This window comes from Trachemys scripta, chromosome 12 (assembly GCF_013100865.1).
Source record: "Trachemys scripta elegans isolate TJP31775 chromosome 12, CAS_Tse_1.0, whole genome shotgun sequence".
Taxonomy (NCBI): domain Eukaryota; kingdom Metazoa; phylum Chordata; order Testudines; family Emydidae; genus Trachemys; species Trachemys scripta.
This window is the reverse complement of record NC_048309.1, coordinates 7864391-7878935: the sequence shown is the minus strand read 5'-3', so window position 1 is coordinate 7878935 and position 14545 is coordinate 7864391. Positions and strand designations below refer to the sequence as shown.

At 47.7% G+C, this 14545-nt stretch overlaps 1 protein-coding gene across 3 annotated transcripts in view; it reads right to left on the bottom strand.

The window, feature by feature from the left end:
- The window catches only part of LAMA5 (laminin subunit alpha 5), a 162587-nt gene extending 148520 nt beyond the window's left edge, over window positions 1-14067 (bottom strand). For 2 of the 3 annotated variants that reach the window (XM_034786599.1, XM_034786600.1), the window contains exons 1-2: window positions 13674-14067; window positions 5641-5793 (exon numbers count right to left, since the gene is read on the bottom strand). In XM_034786599.1, coding sequence (XP_034642490.1) covers window positions 5641-5793; window positions 13674-13973 — 453 coding nt within the window. In that variant the 5' untranslated portion in view covers window positions 13974-14067. The remainder of the gene's footprint in view (window positions 1-5640; window positions 5794-13673) is intronic. The other variant, XM_034786598.1, reaches the window with a different exon arrangement.
- Window positions 14068-14545: the final 478 nt, after the last annotated feature.

Genomic DNA, 14545 nt, shown 5'->3' with positions numbered 1-14545 from the left:
ATTTTGCAGTGAGGATCCAGGCTAAACCACTCGAGTGCTGACAATTCTCCAGTGCTTTCCCCAAATCCCCTCCCCCCATGTGCCCAGGACAGACAAGTTAAGAATCAGAGTGGGTCAGCTTACTGCAGCACAACCACCCATGAGACCAGCCTCCCTAGCGACACACACGGATGAGTGCAGCACACAGTAACTCAGAACGGGCTCTGCAGTGTGGCTGCTCACCCAGGCACCGTGCACCTAGGCTGCCTCTACAGCGAAGATGCCCTCACAGACAAAACAGTTTCACTAGCAAGGCTCGGTTTCCTTTCACTTAAGAGAATCATTGTCTTCCACACGGTATAGGCAAGTGTCACTAATACCCCCATCTGCACTATAACATTGAGCCTCAGCATCAAAAACGTTATTGCGTGGTTTGGTCTGACCTGTGGATAGGACCACGCTAAGCAAGGATGCTGTAAACTTAGTGCTAATGCACTCCAGCCCCATCCATGCAGGAAAGCCAATCCTTGTTCTAGCATGGTTCTGTAGCATTATTTTGTAACAAGACACTCCCAAGGAGCCACCAGACTACTTACCCCAGTGTCAGAACGTTTGGAAGCTTTAAGAGTGAGTTTATGATCAGCAGCAGCAAAAAAATCTGTTCTCTATTTATACTCCACCAGCAGCTTCCAGTACCAATTAGCTCCCTTTTTTCCAGTTGTAAATGGAGCAACTTGTTTTGTTTCTAGCTGCCAGATCTCAGCCAAGTATTGGAATTCTAGATGGCTTTTCTCCCTCCACCCCTTTCCCTGTTTTATCCGCGTCAACATCCAATGGCAGTTCTGAAACCATAGCTCTGCTACCACAGACGATAAGGGAGCAGATACAAGGGAGCTGGAACAATTTCTCCCAAGCAGATTATGCATTTGATTACCTTTTGCCCACTCTAGGACGAGACCTCTCTGATCTACCCTACCAATGAAGCCATAATGTTTAAGCAGCTGCTGACATTAAGAGGACATGATGTGGGCCTTTAATATAATAATTCCAGCTGGGTGGCCACATACGTTTTATAAACCGTTGTTAGTTGGCTACAAAGAATATTCCTCCCTTTCCCCTTCCCTTCCAATTTCATTATCCCAGTGAAGAAAGAGAGCAAGTTCTCTGGACACAGCCACTGAAAGCAGCCTGATGAACAAATTAATCACAGTCTCCCCTATCCCCATGATGCTGTCAAGTGCTGAAGGAACTTGGTTCTCGTTAGTAATTAAGCAGGCATGACTCAGGGCATGTCTATGCAGTGGCTATGCTGGCATAACCCCACAGCGCAGACACCATCTACAGCAATGGAAGGGGTATTTCCCGTCAGCATAGGAACAACTCCTCCCTGAACGACAGTAGCTCTGTCAAGGGAAGCCCTCTTCCTTCAACACAGCTGTATCTACACTGGGTGATAGGTTGGCATAGCTGTGTCAGCCAGGCATGTTTTTTCCCCCCCCCTACACTCCTGACTAAGATAGCTATGTTGACCTAACGTTTAAGTGAAGGCCAAGCCTCAGAAGAGACGCTGGCAGCAAAGAATTGCTATGGCAAAAGGGCAGTGTTGCAAAGAATCCCTTTCCTGACGCTAACCACCCTAGGACACTCCAGTATCTCTGCAGCAAATCAAGTGTCCGTGACCCCAGAACCTTCGATGTGTCTAAACACATCCACCCTGTACCCCAACATCATAGCTCAAAAGGAACCAGTGCTGGTTACTATCTAAAATGCGTAAGACATTTTCTGAGGCAGACGTTGGCCAATCCACTCAATTCAATTTAAACTGGACAAAAAAGGGCTCCCTGCAAGGCACTGGGAGGCATAAAAGGCCTTATTTTCCAGCCTGTAAAGTGCTCAGCCTGCCTTTCAGGCTATTACCTGCACAGTCCCACAGGCATCCGAGGAATTTCCAACACTTCTCTTCCAATTACATTAGGCTCTTCTGGCACATGCCCTGCAGGTACAATAGGACCTCAGGCAAGCCTTTCTTTACCTTCCTCTCTCTCAGCCACAGCCCCAGGTCAACAGAAGGAAACCAGGGGAAGGGTTACAGAATCCCACAAACATTCGCCATCACCTAACCCCGACAAGTGGGGGATGAGAACCGGGGCCAATCCACAGTATACGTGAAAGGAATGTCCATTTAATATAGGATTACTGTTATGATGAAACTGCCAGAAATGGGTTGCTAGTTTGAGAACAGACCATGTGCACTTGCAGTGACCTGCTTTGGGTATTTGTGGAGGACCAGTGAATGCAAACTTTGGACATGGTGAGGAGTAACAGCCATTTTAGAAAAAGAACAGGAGTACTTATGGCACCTTAGAGACTAACACAGCTGCTGTTGAGTCTGAACTTTTGATGAGCTTAAACTTAACCCAGACTTGATGTCTCTGTCTGAACTTTTAATCAAAGCTCTGACCTGCGAACTACTCATGACACTCCCCTCCCCTTAAGTAGCCATCTCCCCTTTTCTCTTTCTGAATTTACATTTTAACCTGTTTTATCCTGTAGAATCTTGATTGATTATACATGACCATTATGATCTGTTAATCACTTTGTTTACTTCTGGGTATAAATATTGATGCTCACCCCTAATAAACTTGCCACACTTACTCTGAAGCCTTTCAAGCTAAGGATAGTGTGAGCCCGTTGATCAACGAATTGGTGTCTGGTCTCTGACAGATTGTGAGCCCCATACCAACTCCGCACGAACTCGGGTGCTGGAGAGGTGAGTGAGGACTTGCTTTTTACCTAACACTGCTACTTTGAAACCAAGGGATCCTTTCCACATAATCCACCAGTCACCATCAGCGGTCACATTGGATTTTGCTCATGACCAAGCATGCACGGTGATGAAATCCCATTTCCCACTAGCAAAAGAATGAGGGGGTGGGAAATGAACAAGGAAACATGAGAGTGCAGGGTGAGAAAGAGAAAACCCAAAGACCAAAAATTTCACCATGGCAGAATTCCCTCCCCCCCCCATATCCCAACTTTCCCTCTGGATCTTCACTCCCACACTCCCAATGTTACAGTCTAGGAAGGAACTGAAGGAGGTAGATGCAGATTTGAGCCATCAAAGCTTCAGTAGCTGGCGAGCAGTCTCTGCAGACTGCATCACTGTTTAGGGCCAAAGGTGCTGCTTGGAGAAGGGGGGGAGGGGAGAAGAGGAATGCCTGCCCTGATTTGATGGGCTTTGAAACCCTCTCTCCTTTCCCTCCCGCCCACAGGTACAGACAGCAGTTGGAGCAAGCAAAGTTCCACCCACATCCTCCCATCAGGAGACAAAGCTCTAGTATTCTCCTCACCTCACAAAACCCCTGCATTTGGAGCATTTCCAAAGTAGCTGGCATCCACTGGGTCCCTCTGAAATGGCATTAGTACAACCTCCTTGGCCAGTGTGCTGAGGACTCTCACCCTCCCAAGGGCCATATTCTAAATCTGCTTTAGAGATTCTGATCAAGGCATTATGGGGATGTTTGGGGGGGGGCAACGTGGATTGCACAGTGTAGCTATCAAGGGTCTCCGGAAAAAAGATCTTTGTCCACAGCGTGCAGGAAAGCTATGCTAGCACTGTTACGTGGCAGGGACATGTTTAGAGGGGATCCTGGAGACTTCGCTCAAATGGATGAGCAGAAATTAACATATCTGAATATTACTGAAAATCAGGAGGTACAAACTAGGCCTAGATTCCTCCTACATGGCGAGGGTTCAGTTGCCTGGCTGTAGGGAAGATCTCAGTGCAGAGCACCCCCTTCAGGCACAGATCTTTAAGGCATGCTCAGGGCCTTCGAGTTTATTTAACTCCAAACCAAGCGCACTACAAATAACTTGACAGTCCGTCCATGCACCTGAAATTCTGCTTACTCAATGCAACGCCTCCACTGCCTTCATAATGGTTATGCTATCAAAGCCACACAATAGGGGAACCATGCAAAGGCCTCATTCGCCAAGCCCCATATCTGCACAAGCAAAAAAGCAACGTGCCTACAAATAAGGTGAGGGGCTTACATTGTGCAGCTCACCTGTAACACAAGCTTCAAAAACTTGATTCCAACTTTCTCTCCACCTTTTGGTAGCAGAAGGCCCATTGTTCAAGCCAACCCTCAACCTGCTTGGAAAACTCATTCCCCCCCCTGCCCCCAACGGCAAGGGCTAGAGAAATCCCAATGCTGGCGATGAAAGTCTGCACCCAGCCAGCACAATGGGTGCAGCAGCAGTTAGAAGTGCTACTTCATTACAAACAAGTTCTGGAGCGAATGCCCGGCTCGCTGAATTCTGAGGAGTAAACTGCTTACAGCACACAGACTGCCTCCTTTGCCTGCTCTATTCAAGAACCCAGGAAGCCAGGGCTACTAGCCAGGAGCTCTCCCGGCAGACAGCAGGCGCTCTCTTGAAATGAAAAGCTTCATGTCAGACCCTTCAGCAGAACATGCTATTACCCCTCTCCAGGCCCCATTCACCGATGCCCTGCCGCTCCCCTAATGTACTGGGGATATTTAAATATTGAACAAGGTGGGTTGCAAAATGAGGCAATTGCTTAAAAATGCTTCCCTTCTGCCTAAGCAACAGACCTTTATGAAGCCCTCAAACAGTCCCTTTCAGAAGACCTGAGACAAGCAAAGCCCTTCTACTGCATCAATAGCATGTGGAGGTAAAAGACGATCTCTACAGCACACCAAGCAACGAGGCATCTGGAAAGCAGGAGTCTTCCCTAATGCCCCTACACTCAGAGACACTGCACCACACTCTCCTGTTTGGAAGCGTCTGTGGACTGACAGGGTTCTCTGGATATAGCAGACACTGGCCATGCTGCTGTCTATACACAGAAGCAAAAGCCTACAGAAAAGCCCAGGGTCACTAAGCAGAGTTTGTGATTTCTTGTTTACAACGTGGCCAGTGTTTTTAGAAACAGTTTACTCCTGGAGTCCCCTCCCCTCCGCTGAGGAAGGTTTGAAAAAAAATAACCCGACGTTTCCAGAAGAATTATTCTCCAAATGAACAGGCGCTACAGAGGTGAGCGGCCATGAGGGCTGGTAGCTAGCATTTCTACAGTGCTAATTCTTTTCACTGGACAGTATTGAAGACCAAAGCTCTATTGTCAGTTTCGTCACAAGGCCTTTAAAGCTGATTTCATGGAGTTTTAAAACTCCATGGTTTAAATGCTCTAGTTAATGTTTTGCAACACACATCTTAACACCTCTGGGCCAGCCATGGCTCATGTTTTGGCTACAGCAACAAGGAATTCAGGAGTGAAGTTTACATATGACATGGTAGCCAAGTTAGCCAAAGACTCTTCAGGGGCACTCCTATTATTTAGTCAGCGCTACAGGTTTTTGTGACTCGTGTGACCGCTGTGGCCAATGCTTAGGGAGATTGTGTGGTAGGTAACACTATGCAGCACAGATTGCATTAAGTTTTGTTTTAGAGCTGGAGAGAACTAGAAGGTCTTGTCTGCACCCTGGGACCTTAGTGGAGAATTCCCTGTCCAGTCATCACAGCAGCGTTGTGTCTCACCTCTACCATGGGGATAACTGAAGCTCTTTAAAGACACCCAAGAGGACAGGTCCCCGACAAGAGCAGCTTTCAATCTAAAACACCACAAGCCTTTTCCATTACCTGTCCAAGGTCCAAGGTCACATTGACCTGGTTGAACTCCAGCCCGCGAGAGAGGGGAGGACTCTGCCACCAGCGCTCTGTTCCGTCGATGGCGTTGGTTATGGGGTGAGCCTTGTTGCTGTTCATCGATGTGCAAATGTCGCAGTACTGCCCCTGCCGGAAGACACAAACAGGAGAAATTAACACAATCCCAGAGCAGCTGGCACATTCCAAGCAGCAGACTCTTTTTTGTTCATAAAAAGCCCAGACATCAGGGAGGGAGGATAGTCTTGCCAGATAAAAGGAGAGGCAAAGAACAATCAAGAAGTGGATGTGGCACCTAAGTGGTTTAGCAACCTCACCGCCATCCTCTCCCCAAAGAGGGCTTGTATCCCTTTAAAGATGCACATTCTCTCCATACATGTTCTCTTTAAACCCACATCAATCATTTTTAATGGGGATCTCTCCAGCCAGGATGAATAAACAACCCCCCACAAGTGCCATTATTGCAGGCAACCCAGAGTTATGCTGTTGTGTTGTGACCACCCCCAAACTGAGGGTATATGAAGCACATTTCCAATTGGAAATTCTACAGCACTGGAGGAGGGGATTGCTTGGGGTCCACACCTGAGGTTTTTTTAAAATAAACAAAATGTGTTTGTGATGTTGTGCAGTCTATATAGTTTTATAAAAACCATGATAATAAGTGAATATAATGTAACTGGGATATGCTTCATGTAAAAGGTCTCTTGTAAGGCATCATTACAAAGCTTATAATCTACTGAGTGTGATCATCCTATTTGTATAAATGTATCACTCTTGTATCTAAAACTAGAAATAAGAAATATAACTCTGAGGGCCTATTGTAATTATGCAAAGTGTGGGCCATTAATAGTGGTTTGGAATCTTGATGACTCCCATTAACCAGGACCATTGTCTACAGATGGCTGTGTTTACCTGCGAGTCTTCCTGTATGTGTGTGTGCTGGCAAGTGGGTAATGAAGTCTTGCAGTGCCATGTGATCATGTCACCTGACCTGGAATCCATCTTTAACCTGGTGCTTTTCCAGGGGGAGGAGGGGGTGGAAACCCAGAGGGACAAAGGGTTCCCGCCTTATGCAAAAGATATATAAAGGGGTGGTGGAGAACAAGGAGAGGAGGAGCCATCATGAAGAATCCCCTAGCTATCACCTGAGCTGGAACAAGAGCTGTACCAGGGGAAAGAATTGTGCCCAGGCCTGGAAGGTGTCCAATCTGAAGAAAAAAAAAAAAAACGTACCGAAGCATCTCTGAGGGTGAGATTATCTGTATTCAGTTTAATTAGACATAGATTTGCGCATTTTATTTTATTTTGCTTGGTGACTTACTTTGTTCTGTTTGTTACTATTTGGAACCACTTAAATCCTACTTTCTGTATTAAATAAAATCACTTTTTATCTATTAATTAACTCAGAGTATGTATTAATAGCTGGGGGAGCAAACAACTGTGCATCTCTCTCTATCAGTGTTATAGAGGGCGACCAATAAGCTTTATACAGTGTAAAACGGATTTATTTGGGTTTAGACCCCATTGGGAGTTGGGCATCTGAGTGCTAAAGACGAGCACACTTCTGTGAGCTGTTTTCAGGTAAACTTGCAGCTTTGGGGCAAGTAATTCAGACCCTAGATCTGTGTTGGAGCAGACGGGAGTGTCTGGCACAGCAAGACAGGGTGCTGGAGTCCTGAGCTGGCAGGGAAAACAGGAATAGCTGTGGGGGAGGAGGGATAGCTCAGTGGTTTGAGCATTGGCCTGCTAAACCCAGGGTTGTGAGTTCAATCCTTGAGGGGGCCACTTAGGGATCTGGGGCAAAATCAGTACTTGCTCCTGCTAGTGAAGGCAGGGGGCTGGACTCGATGACCTTTCAAGGTCCCTTCCAGTTCTAGGAGATATTAAATTAATGGAGATAGAAGTAGTCTTGATACACTGGGTGGCAGCTCCCAAGGGGGGTTTCTGTGATCCAACCCGTCACAGTGTTCCCTTCCCCTTCTGTACATGTATAATTCTAATCGGGACCAGAAAACCAAAACCCAAAACAAAAATAGGGGTGGAAGAGGGAATTTACAAGTAAAACCCTTTCAGCTATGGCCCTGCTTGAATGTAATAGCCAACATCCAACACCTGGCCAGACCAGCCAGCCTTGTGATCTCCTCAGCAGCAACAGGGCCTCTAGCTGTGAGTCACTCATGGTCTCCCTGGTGCAGCGTGGGTTGCTATGGTACCAATAGACCCCTGGGCATGCAGCCAAGGAGGGAGAGAACCCTGCAACTCATGGGGTGGGCCCTGAGCAGCGTCAGGCAGGCGCCCAGCTGCTTAAGACACTTCTGTAGAACAGCAAGGCAGGTTACACCAAAAGGAGGGATTTGGGCCACGCTGAGGGGGCGTGAAAATAGTCTAGGGAATTGGTGAGTTATTAGCTTAGTCCCTCTGTCCTGTCACTTGAATCACCTTGCTATGAACAGCCCACAAAAGGAGTTCACTTAGCTGACAGTTCCCCTTTAAAAGAGATGGTTACCTCTGGGCATAGTACGTCAGTCAGCCTTGTCTGTCCTGGCTCCTGGTAGTTTTAAATTTAACATTTTTTTTTAAAAGATGTTTAAAAAAAAAAAAAAAATGGTGAACGGTACAGAGTTTAAGCATAGAAGTTTCTGGCTGTCAGGGAATAACGTACAGATTATCAAGGGGTGCAAAGTTCAGTTTAAGATCAGCTGGCGTTATTACACCAGAAACATATCTCCAGGAACAACTTCCAGCTTCCTAGCACTTCAAACCCTCTCCCCCTCCAGGGCTGCAGTAAGATAGTCATCCCACAGAATAACCATTGTCATTTCCACAAACTCAAAGGGCTGGATGAGACTCCAAGCCAAAGAGGAAACTGAAAATTCCCAGCATTCTTCCCTGCAGACGTGTGGTATGTTATTTGCAGGCAATTATGCAACACAACTTGTTCCGAACAAGCCCACCTTTTAATTAACTCGGCTAGAGATATGAAAATACCAGACAGCGAAGTACAAAGCCAAGGAATGGAGACAACCAGAGCTGCCCAGTGTAACACTGTTTGCTGTGCACTGAGACCTTGCTGTAACACAGGGAGTCAGAACAAGGTCTTTTTAAACCAATATCTAACAAGGGCACAGACAAGCAAAGAACAGACATTCACTGGGTGAACAAGTAACAGGTGACTAAAGAAGAGATCTGCTAAAAGAAACCTGTGCAACAGGTTGTGTGGAGAATTAGATTTCTAGTGCCAAGCCCAAAATTCAGAGGCTTGTCACAAAAGTGGGATGTTAAAGAAACTTGGAGCAAAATGCAAAATCCTCACTCTGATGTTCTTGAATTTTGTTGCAAGTGTTTCACACAACCCTAGCAATGACATGCAGTCACCCCTTCAAGTTTCCAGAGGACTGAAAATTAACAAAGGCTACTGTACTTAATTGATGCTACAAACGTTCCTCTCTCTGTTACTGGTGCTAAGTGCCAGTATTAAAGGCTAACATCTCAGTGGCTTACTTGCTGTCGCCCACGAAAGCTTATGCTCAAATAAATTTGTTAGTCTCTAAGGTGCCACAAGTACTCCTTGTACTCCGGATACAGACTAACACGGCTGCTACTCTGAAACCTGTTACTTGAGCTTGCTATTAAATGGTGTAATTTGGTCCCTGATATTACCATTCCCAAAAGTTTAATAGCTCGTTTGTCTAGAGAGAGCACCTGACTCACAAGCAACATTGATCATTGCTAGCTCCTAAGCGAGTCAAACATATTTTAGGGCAGATTACACACTTACACTGGTACAGATTCAGATCAAAAGAGAGCTGAGCTCTGACCTCAGAATCTGAAGATTTTGTTTTAAAAAGAAAAATGCAGGTCTGACAAGTGTTACCCTGGGCCTTGTGGAAACAACAACACAGACGTTTTCTCAGCTCAAGAGCAGGAGGGAGGGAGATGCCTACCAAGGTAAGCAACAAGGTGAAAGAACTATTGAAATGGAGGAAGAAAGACAGAAGTTGCAAAAGGGTTTAAGGAACATAATAGTGCTACTATCAGAACAAACTGCAAGAGGAGTGATAAGGAGAGGGACTGAATGGAAGAGGAGCCTTCAAAGAATCACTGGCCTGCTCCTGCTCCCACTGAAGTAAATGGGAAATCTCAATTCTCCTCAGAGCACAGACAAGAGCCCTGAAGCCCTGCTGAGCTTGGCAACCTTAAGGCAGCTGGCTTTGTACTGGCTTATCTGGCCTTGCCTTGACCCATTCTCACTGATCCTCACCTAATTTATCAGAAACCCTGAGGGACAAGACCCCAAGGCTTTAGAGAAAATAAACTGGGGGGCTGGGGAAGCCCTGGGTGGCATTTTCAAATGAGTCAGGTGCACAATTACCTCAACTGTGCATGCAAATCCGGTAACGGCACACACCAAATTGGCACATGCTTGGCTGTTGTTGCAACAGGTGTCTGGTTTTGCAGGCAGCTATAACCTGTTGCCCAAAAAAAAATTCACAGGATTTGTTTTCAATTCCTATTAAGTCATTAAAATGTTGGTGTCTTAATAAAAGGAAGCATGGAAAAGACACCAAACGAGTCTTTGACATTAGCTATCTCCCAATTATTTGTATAGCACACAAACAACGATAGGCACTTTACAGACATAGCAGATAACAATACAAAGGGGCCAAATCTGCTCTGTGGGATAGCTGCCCATAATGCACAGCTCCCAATGCCGCTGCAAGTGCCACAAATGTGGCCACGCCAGTGCGCTTGCAGCTGTCAGTGTGGACAGACTGCAGCGCTTTCCTTACTGCGCTCTCCGAAAGGCTGGTTTAACTCAAAGCACATCTGCAAGTGTAGCCACGCCCTGACTTCATCATATTCCAAACAGATCTGGAGCCTGGTGTTTGAAACTATGCCACAAACTCTGCAATTTTCAAAGCCAGTATTATTAAACAAAACAGGGTTTTTTAGGAATTCCTTGAGGCAAAAATAGTTGATTTCCCTCCCCCAAAAATTCTATTACAGTGTTAATTAACTAAAACTGTTCGTGGTGGGAGAATTGATTGAACCTATTAAATTGACAAGCTACAATATTTATTATTAGGCAGCCAATCCAACGAATGTCTGTCCTCTTAACTACCATGCCCCATTGAAACTTCTTGAGTACCCATCAAAACTGAATCTTGCAGCGCTCCCACCCAAAAGCCTTCCTCACCGTGGCTGCACTTTGTGTGGAACAATATACAAGAGAGCAGGTGAAGGGGTTAGGCGAGTATCTGGTGAAACATGGAGCGTATTAGTGACTTACATTTGGAGTTCATTCCTGTCGCTTCAAACTGCTTAAATTGAACACTTCCCCCCCCCCCCCCCCCCCCATTGCTTTAGTCACTGGGTGGTGCTGAAATCCCTAACAGGGATGAATTGGGAACTCTGACCTTTGCACTAATATCTCTTTTTTCCCTTCCTTTCAGGTGCTGCCTGTAGTCATGGAAAGGAGCCACTACAAAAGGATTGTAAAGCTTTCAGATTGACCGAAGAATATCAGCCTAGGAAGCAGAGCTCAGATCAAAGCACTCCCATATCAGAGCTGCACAGAAGGACAGGGAGGGGGTCACTATAGTATCTCAAAGTCTAAGGAACCACGTTTGTTTAACTGGAAATAACTGGTAAGATTTAAGAAAACTACAGTGCTAGGGCCAGCCTGTATTTGCAAGGGCATGAGTCACACTTGCTAGAGAGCACCACACAAGTCATTAGACTCCAAATGCTTTATTTTAGCCACTATTTAATGCTGGCTGTTATAAATCAGGCTAGTCACACAGAAGCATCCCAAATGGCCACTGACTTCATGTCAAATGCATAGCCCTTAATGTGCAATAAACCTCCCTGTTTTTAGAAGTCTCATTTTACTGGATTTACTTACCAGGTATTTAGATGTTGGCAACTGCACACAGAACAGCACGCATTTCTCAGTCGTCTTCCTCTCTAAGCATTACATTGACAATAAAAGCGCAGCACTGCAGTTCCAACAACTGCTATGTTCAGGATTCACAGAATCCTTACCCACATCCATCAACTACAGAATAAGGCAATATTTGCCCAGTTGTGTTTTATTTTAGATAAATACCTGTTGCATTATACAGGTCTGATGCACATGTCTGCTAACAACGGTAAAGCAATCAAATTGAAGGAGGATGGGATGTTGGCTTTCCCACAGCAACATCCTTAAGCATGGGCCACTGACAGGACTTTGCCCTTTAGTAGCGAGAAAATTCCAATTAGCTAAAGCATTGGAGACTTCGGGTTTTTTAGAAGCAGATATTCCATTTGGGCCACTTTCTCCTATCTGACCTGTTTGAGGACAGCAACTTCACACTAGCTGTTTTCCAAACACTCCCGCTGCTTATTAACACGCTGAGGGTCCTATTGCTCCCGGTGAACTAGCACCATCTTTCTTAAAGAACCCAGGAGAAGCTACTGGCAAACAGCACATTGTGTTGCTTAGATTTGTCATTGCTTTTTTCCTCATTCCACAAAAGGGTTTCAAATTCTTCTATTTGCTTCCCACTACTTTGGCTGTTCTCATGGGATTACAGCGGATCTGGGATTCATGGAACTAAGGCTCCCATTTTACAAATCTTCTCGCAATTGGTCTCCCTGCCTTCCAAGATGTCCATGGCTGTTAAACAGGCTGCTACACACAGATGACGGAGTATTACTGCATTTTTGCAGTCTGCATTCCAAGGGGATTCCTGGCTACAGGTCCCTATTGTTGGGTTAAACTGGGACACATGGGATATAGATAAACTGTGTTTACAAGCGGATGTCAGGTGAATATTACCAACACCCCTTAAAAAAAAAATATCTCAACACAAGTTACGCACCCATATTATTAAATATTAGCATGATCACCAATGTCTGATCTTTGCTTTCAGACCCATTCAGCAGTCTCCACTTGCCCTGGATTTCATCAACACAGAAACTGACGCCTTTAAAAATAATGCCATGGGAACCTAACAGGCTGTGTTTAGTTTGTACAATTTCTGGCAACCCTGGAGCATTTCTAGCAACCCTGAAAAGGAACACGTGTTCCCTTTCCCCTTCAGCCTTTGAAAGAGAAACCACGTTTGGAGAATTCAGAGAAGATGCCTCCAAACTAACCAAGTGACAAGCTTTTTAGAAAAGTGAGGGAGGAGGAAATCACCCCTCACCATCCCTTCAAAATGATCTTCCACAATCAGCCCTTTCGTGGAGCTAAGGAAATGAACACTGCAAAAATGCAACTGCTATTTGCAGGGCACAAACACAAGGGCACACACCTGGGAAAAAATACTAATGAAAAGATTGTCGCCCTGCTGTTTTCTGAAACACCGAATTGCTCTCCTAGTAGGTAATGACCTAAAATGGGCCAGATAATTTGTTGCAGGATTTCCCTCTCTCGCACCCTTCTTTTCTAAAACGAACCGCTGGGCTAATTCCACATAGCCAGTGGAGCTGAAATCTACCTTTGCAAACACAGACTGATGGAAGAAAAACAAGATCTTGATTTACACTGGGGGGGGGGGGGCAAAGCCCTCCTGAAGAGGAAATGCACCACACAACCAGAGCCAGGCGTATTCCCAGGGAATTTAATACAGCTCCGCTTTGCTAAAGCCTGGGACGAAAATTGCCGAGGGGCTGCTTCGAACCATCCCGTGGGGAGGCGACCCCTGGCCATCCAATGCAGCGGCTCCAAAGAAACAACCACAACAAAAAGTTTCCGCAACTCACAGGTCCCCCCTTCGCTGGGTGGCGAGAAGAGCCAACGGGAGGAGAGGGCGCCTGGGGCAAAGCAAACACGGACCCGAAGAGGCATTTCCCACATCGCTTTGTGCGCGCCTGGCCCCATTCATCGGCCGGCGAGCGCCTCCATGCAAGGGAGAGGCGGCCGGCGCCGGGCTACCTGGGGCGGCGGGGGAGGAGAGCCATGGCCAGGGGGCGCGGGGCAGGTGCCCCCGGGGAGAAGTGGCGCGGGGCGGGGGCCGTACCTGGATGGTCTGGTTGGGGTCCCCTCCTGCCACCGGCCCGCCGACCAGCTTGCAGTACAGATCCTCCACGGCGCGGGGGCTCCGGCTGCCGCCGCGCTCTTCCCCGCAGGTGGCGGTGGCGGAGATCCGGGTGCTCTCGGCCAGGTTGAAGTAGGGCGGGTGCAGGCTGTAGCCGTTCACGTCCCCGGGCAGGGGGACCCGCGGGCGAGCCGCGCCGGCGGGCAGCGCCGCCGCCAGCAGCAGCAGCAGTGACACCAGGGTCCCCCGGAGCCTGCCCGCATCCCTCTCCCTCCTCGCCATTTTCACCGGCGCTGCGAGGCGAGGGACGGAGAAGGGGGGAGAGGAAGTTGGCGGGGACGAGCCTAGCGCTGCTGCCCGGCGGGGAGAGCTGGCGGGGGAGCGGGCTGCACGCCGGGGAGCCGCCGCCGAGGCTGGGTGTGTGCAGCCGCGGAGCCAAGCCGGGCAGAGGCAGGGCTGCCTAATCAAGTGATGAGCCATCAATCTCTGCCCTCCCCTCCCCGGGGCCGGCTCCTGCCCCTGCCCCTGCCCCGCCAACGCGCCCGCCGCGGCTTGGCAAACCCCTTCGGCGGCAGCCGCCCCCCGGGACGAGGTGGGGGGAGTGGCCGCGGGATTATTCATGCGCCTGTCTTGGCAGCCCTGGGTTAACCCCTTCCTACGCCAGCGCGGGTCCCCCGCGCTCTGGCCAGAGGCGTCTCTCTTTGCCCTCGTTTGCCACTCCATGTCCACGTTAAAATGTCCCCCCCGGGACAGATATCTACAGAACAGTGCCCCCTCTCAATAAACAAACACAACGAGGAGTCCTTGTGGCACCTGAGAGACTAACACCTTTATTTGGGCCTAAACTTTCATGG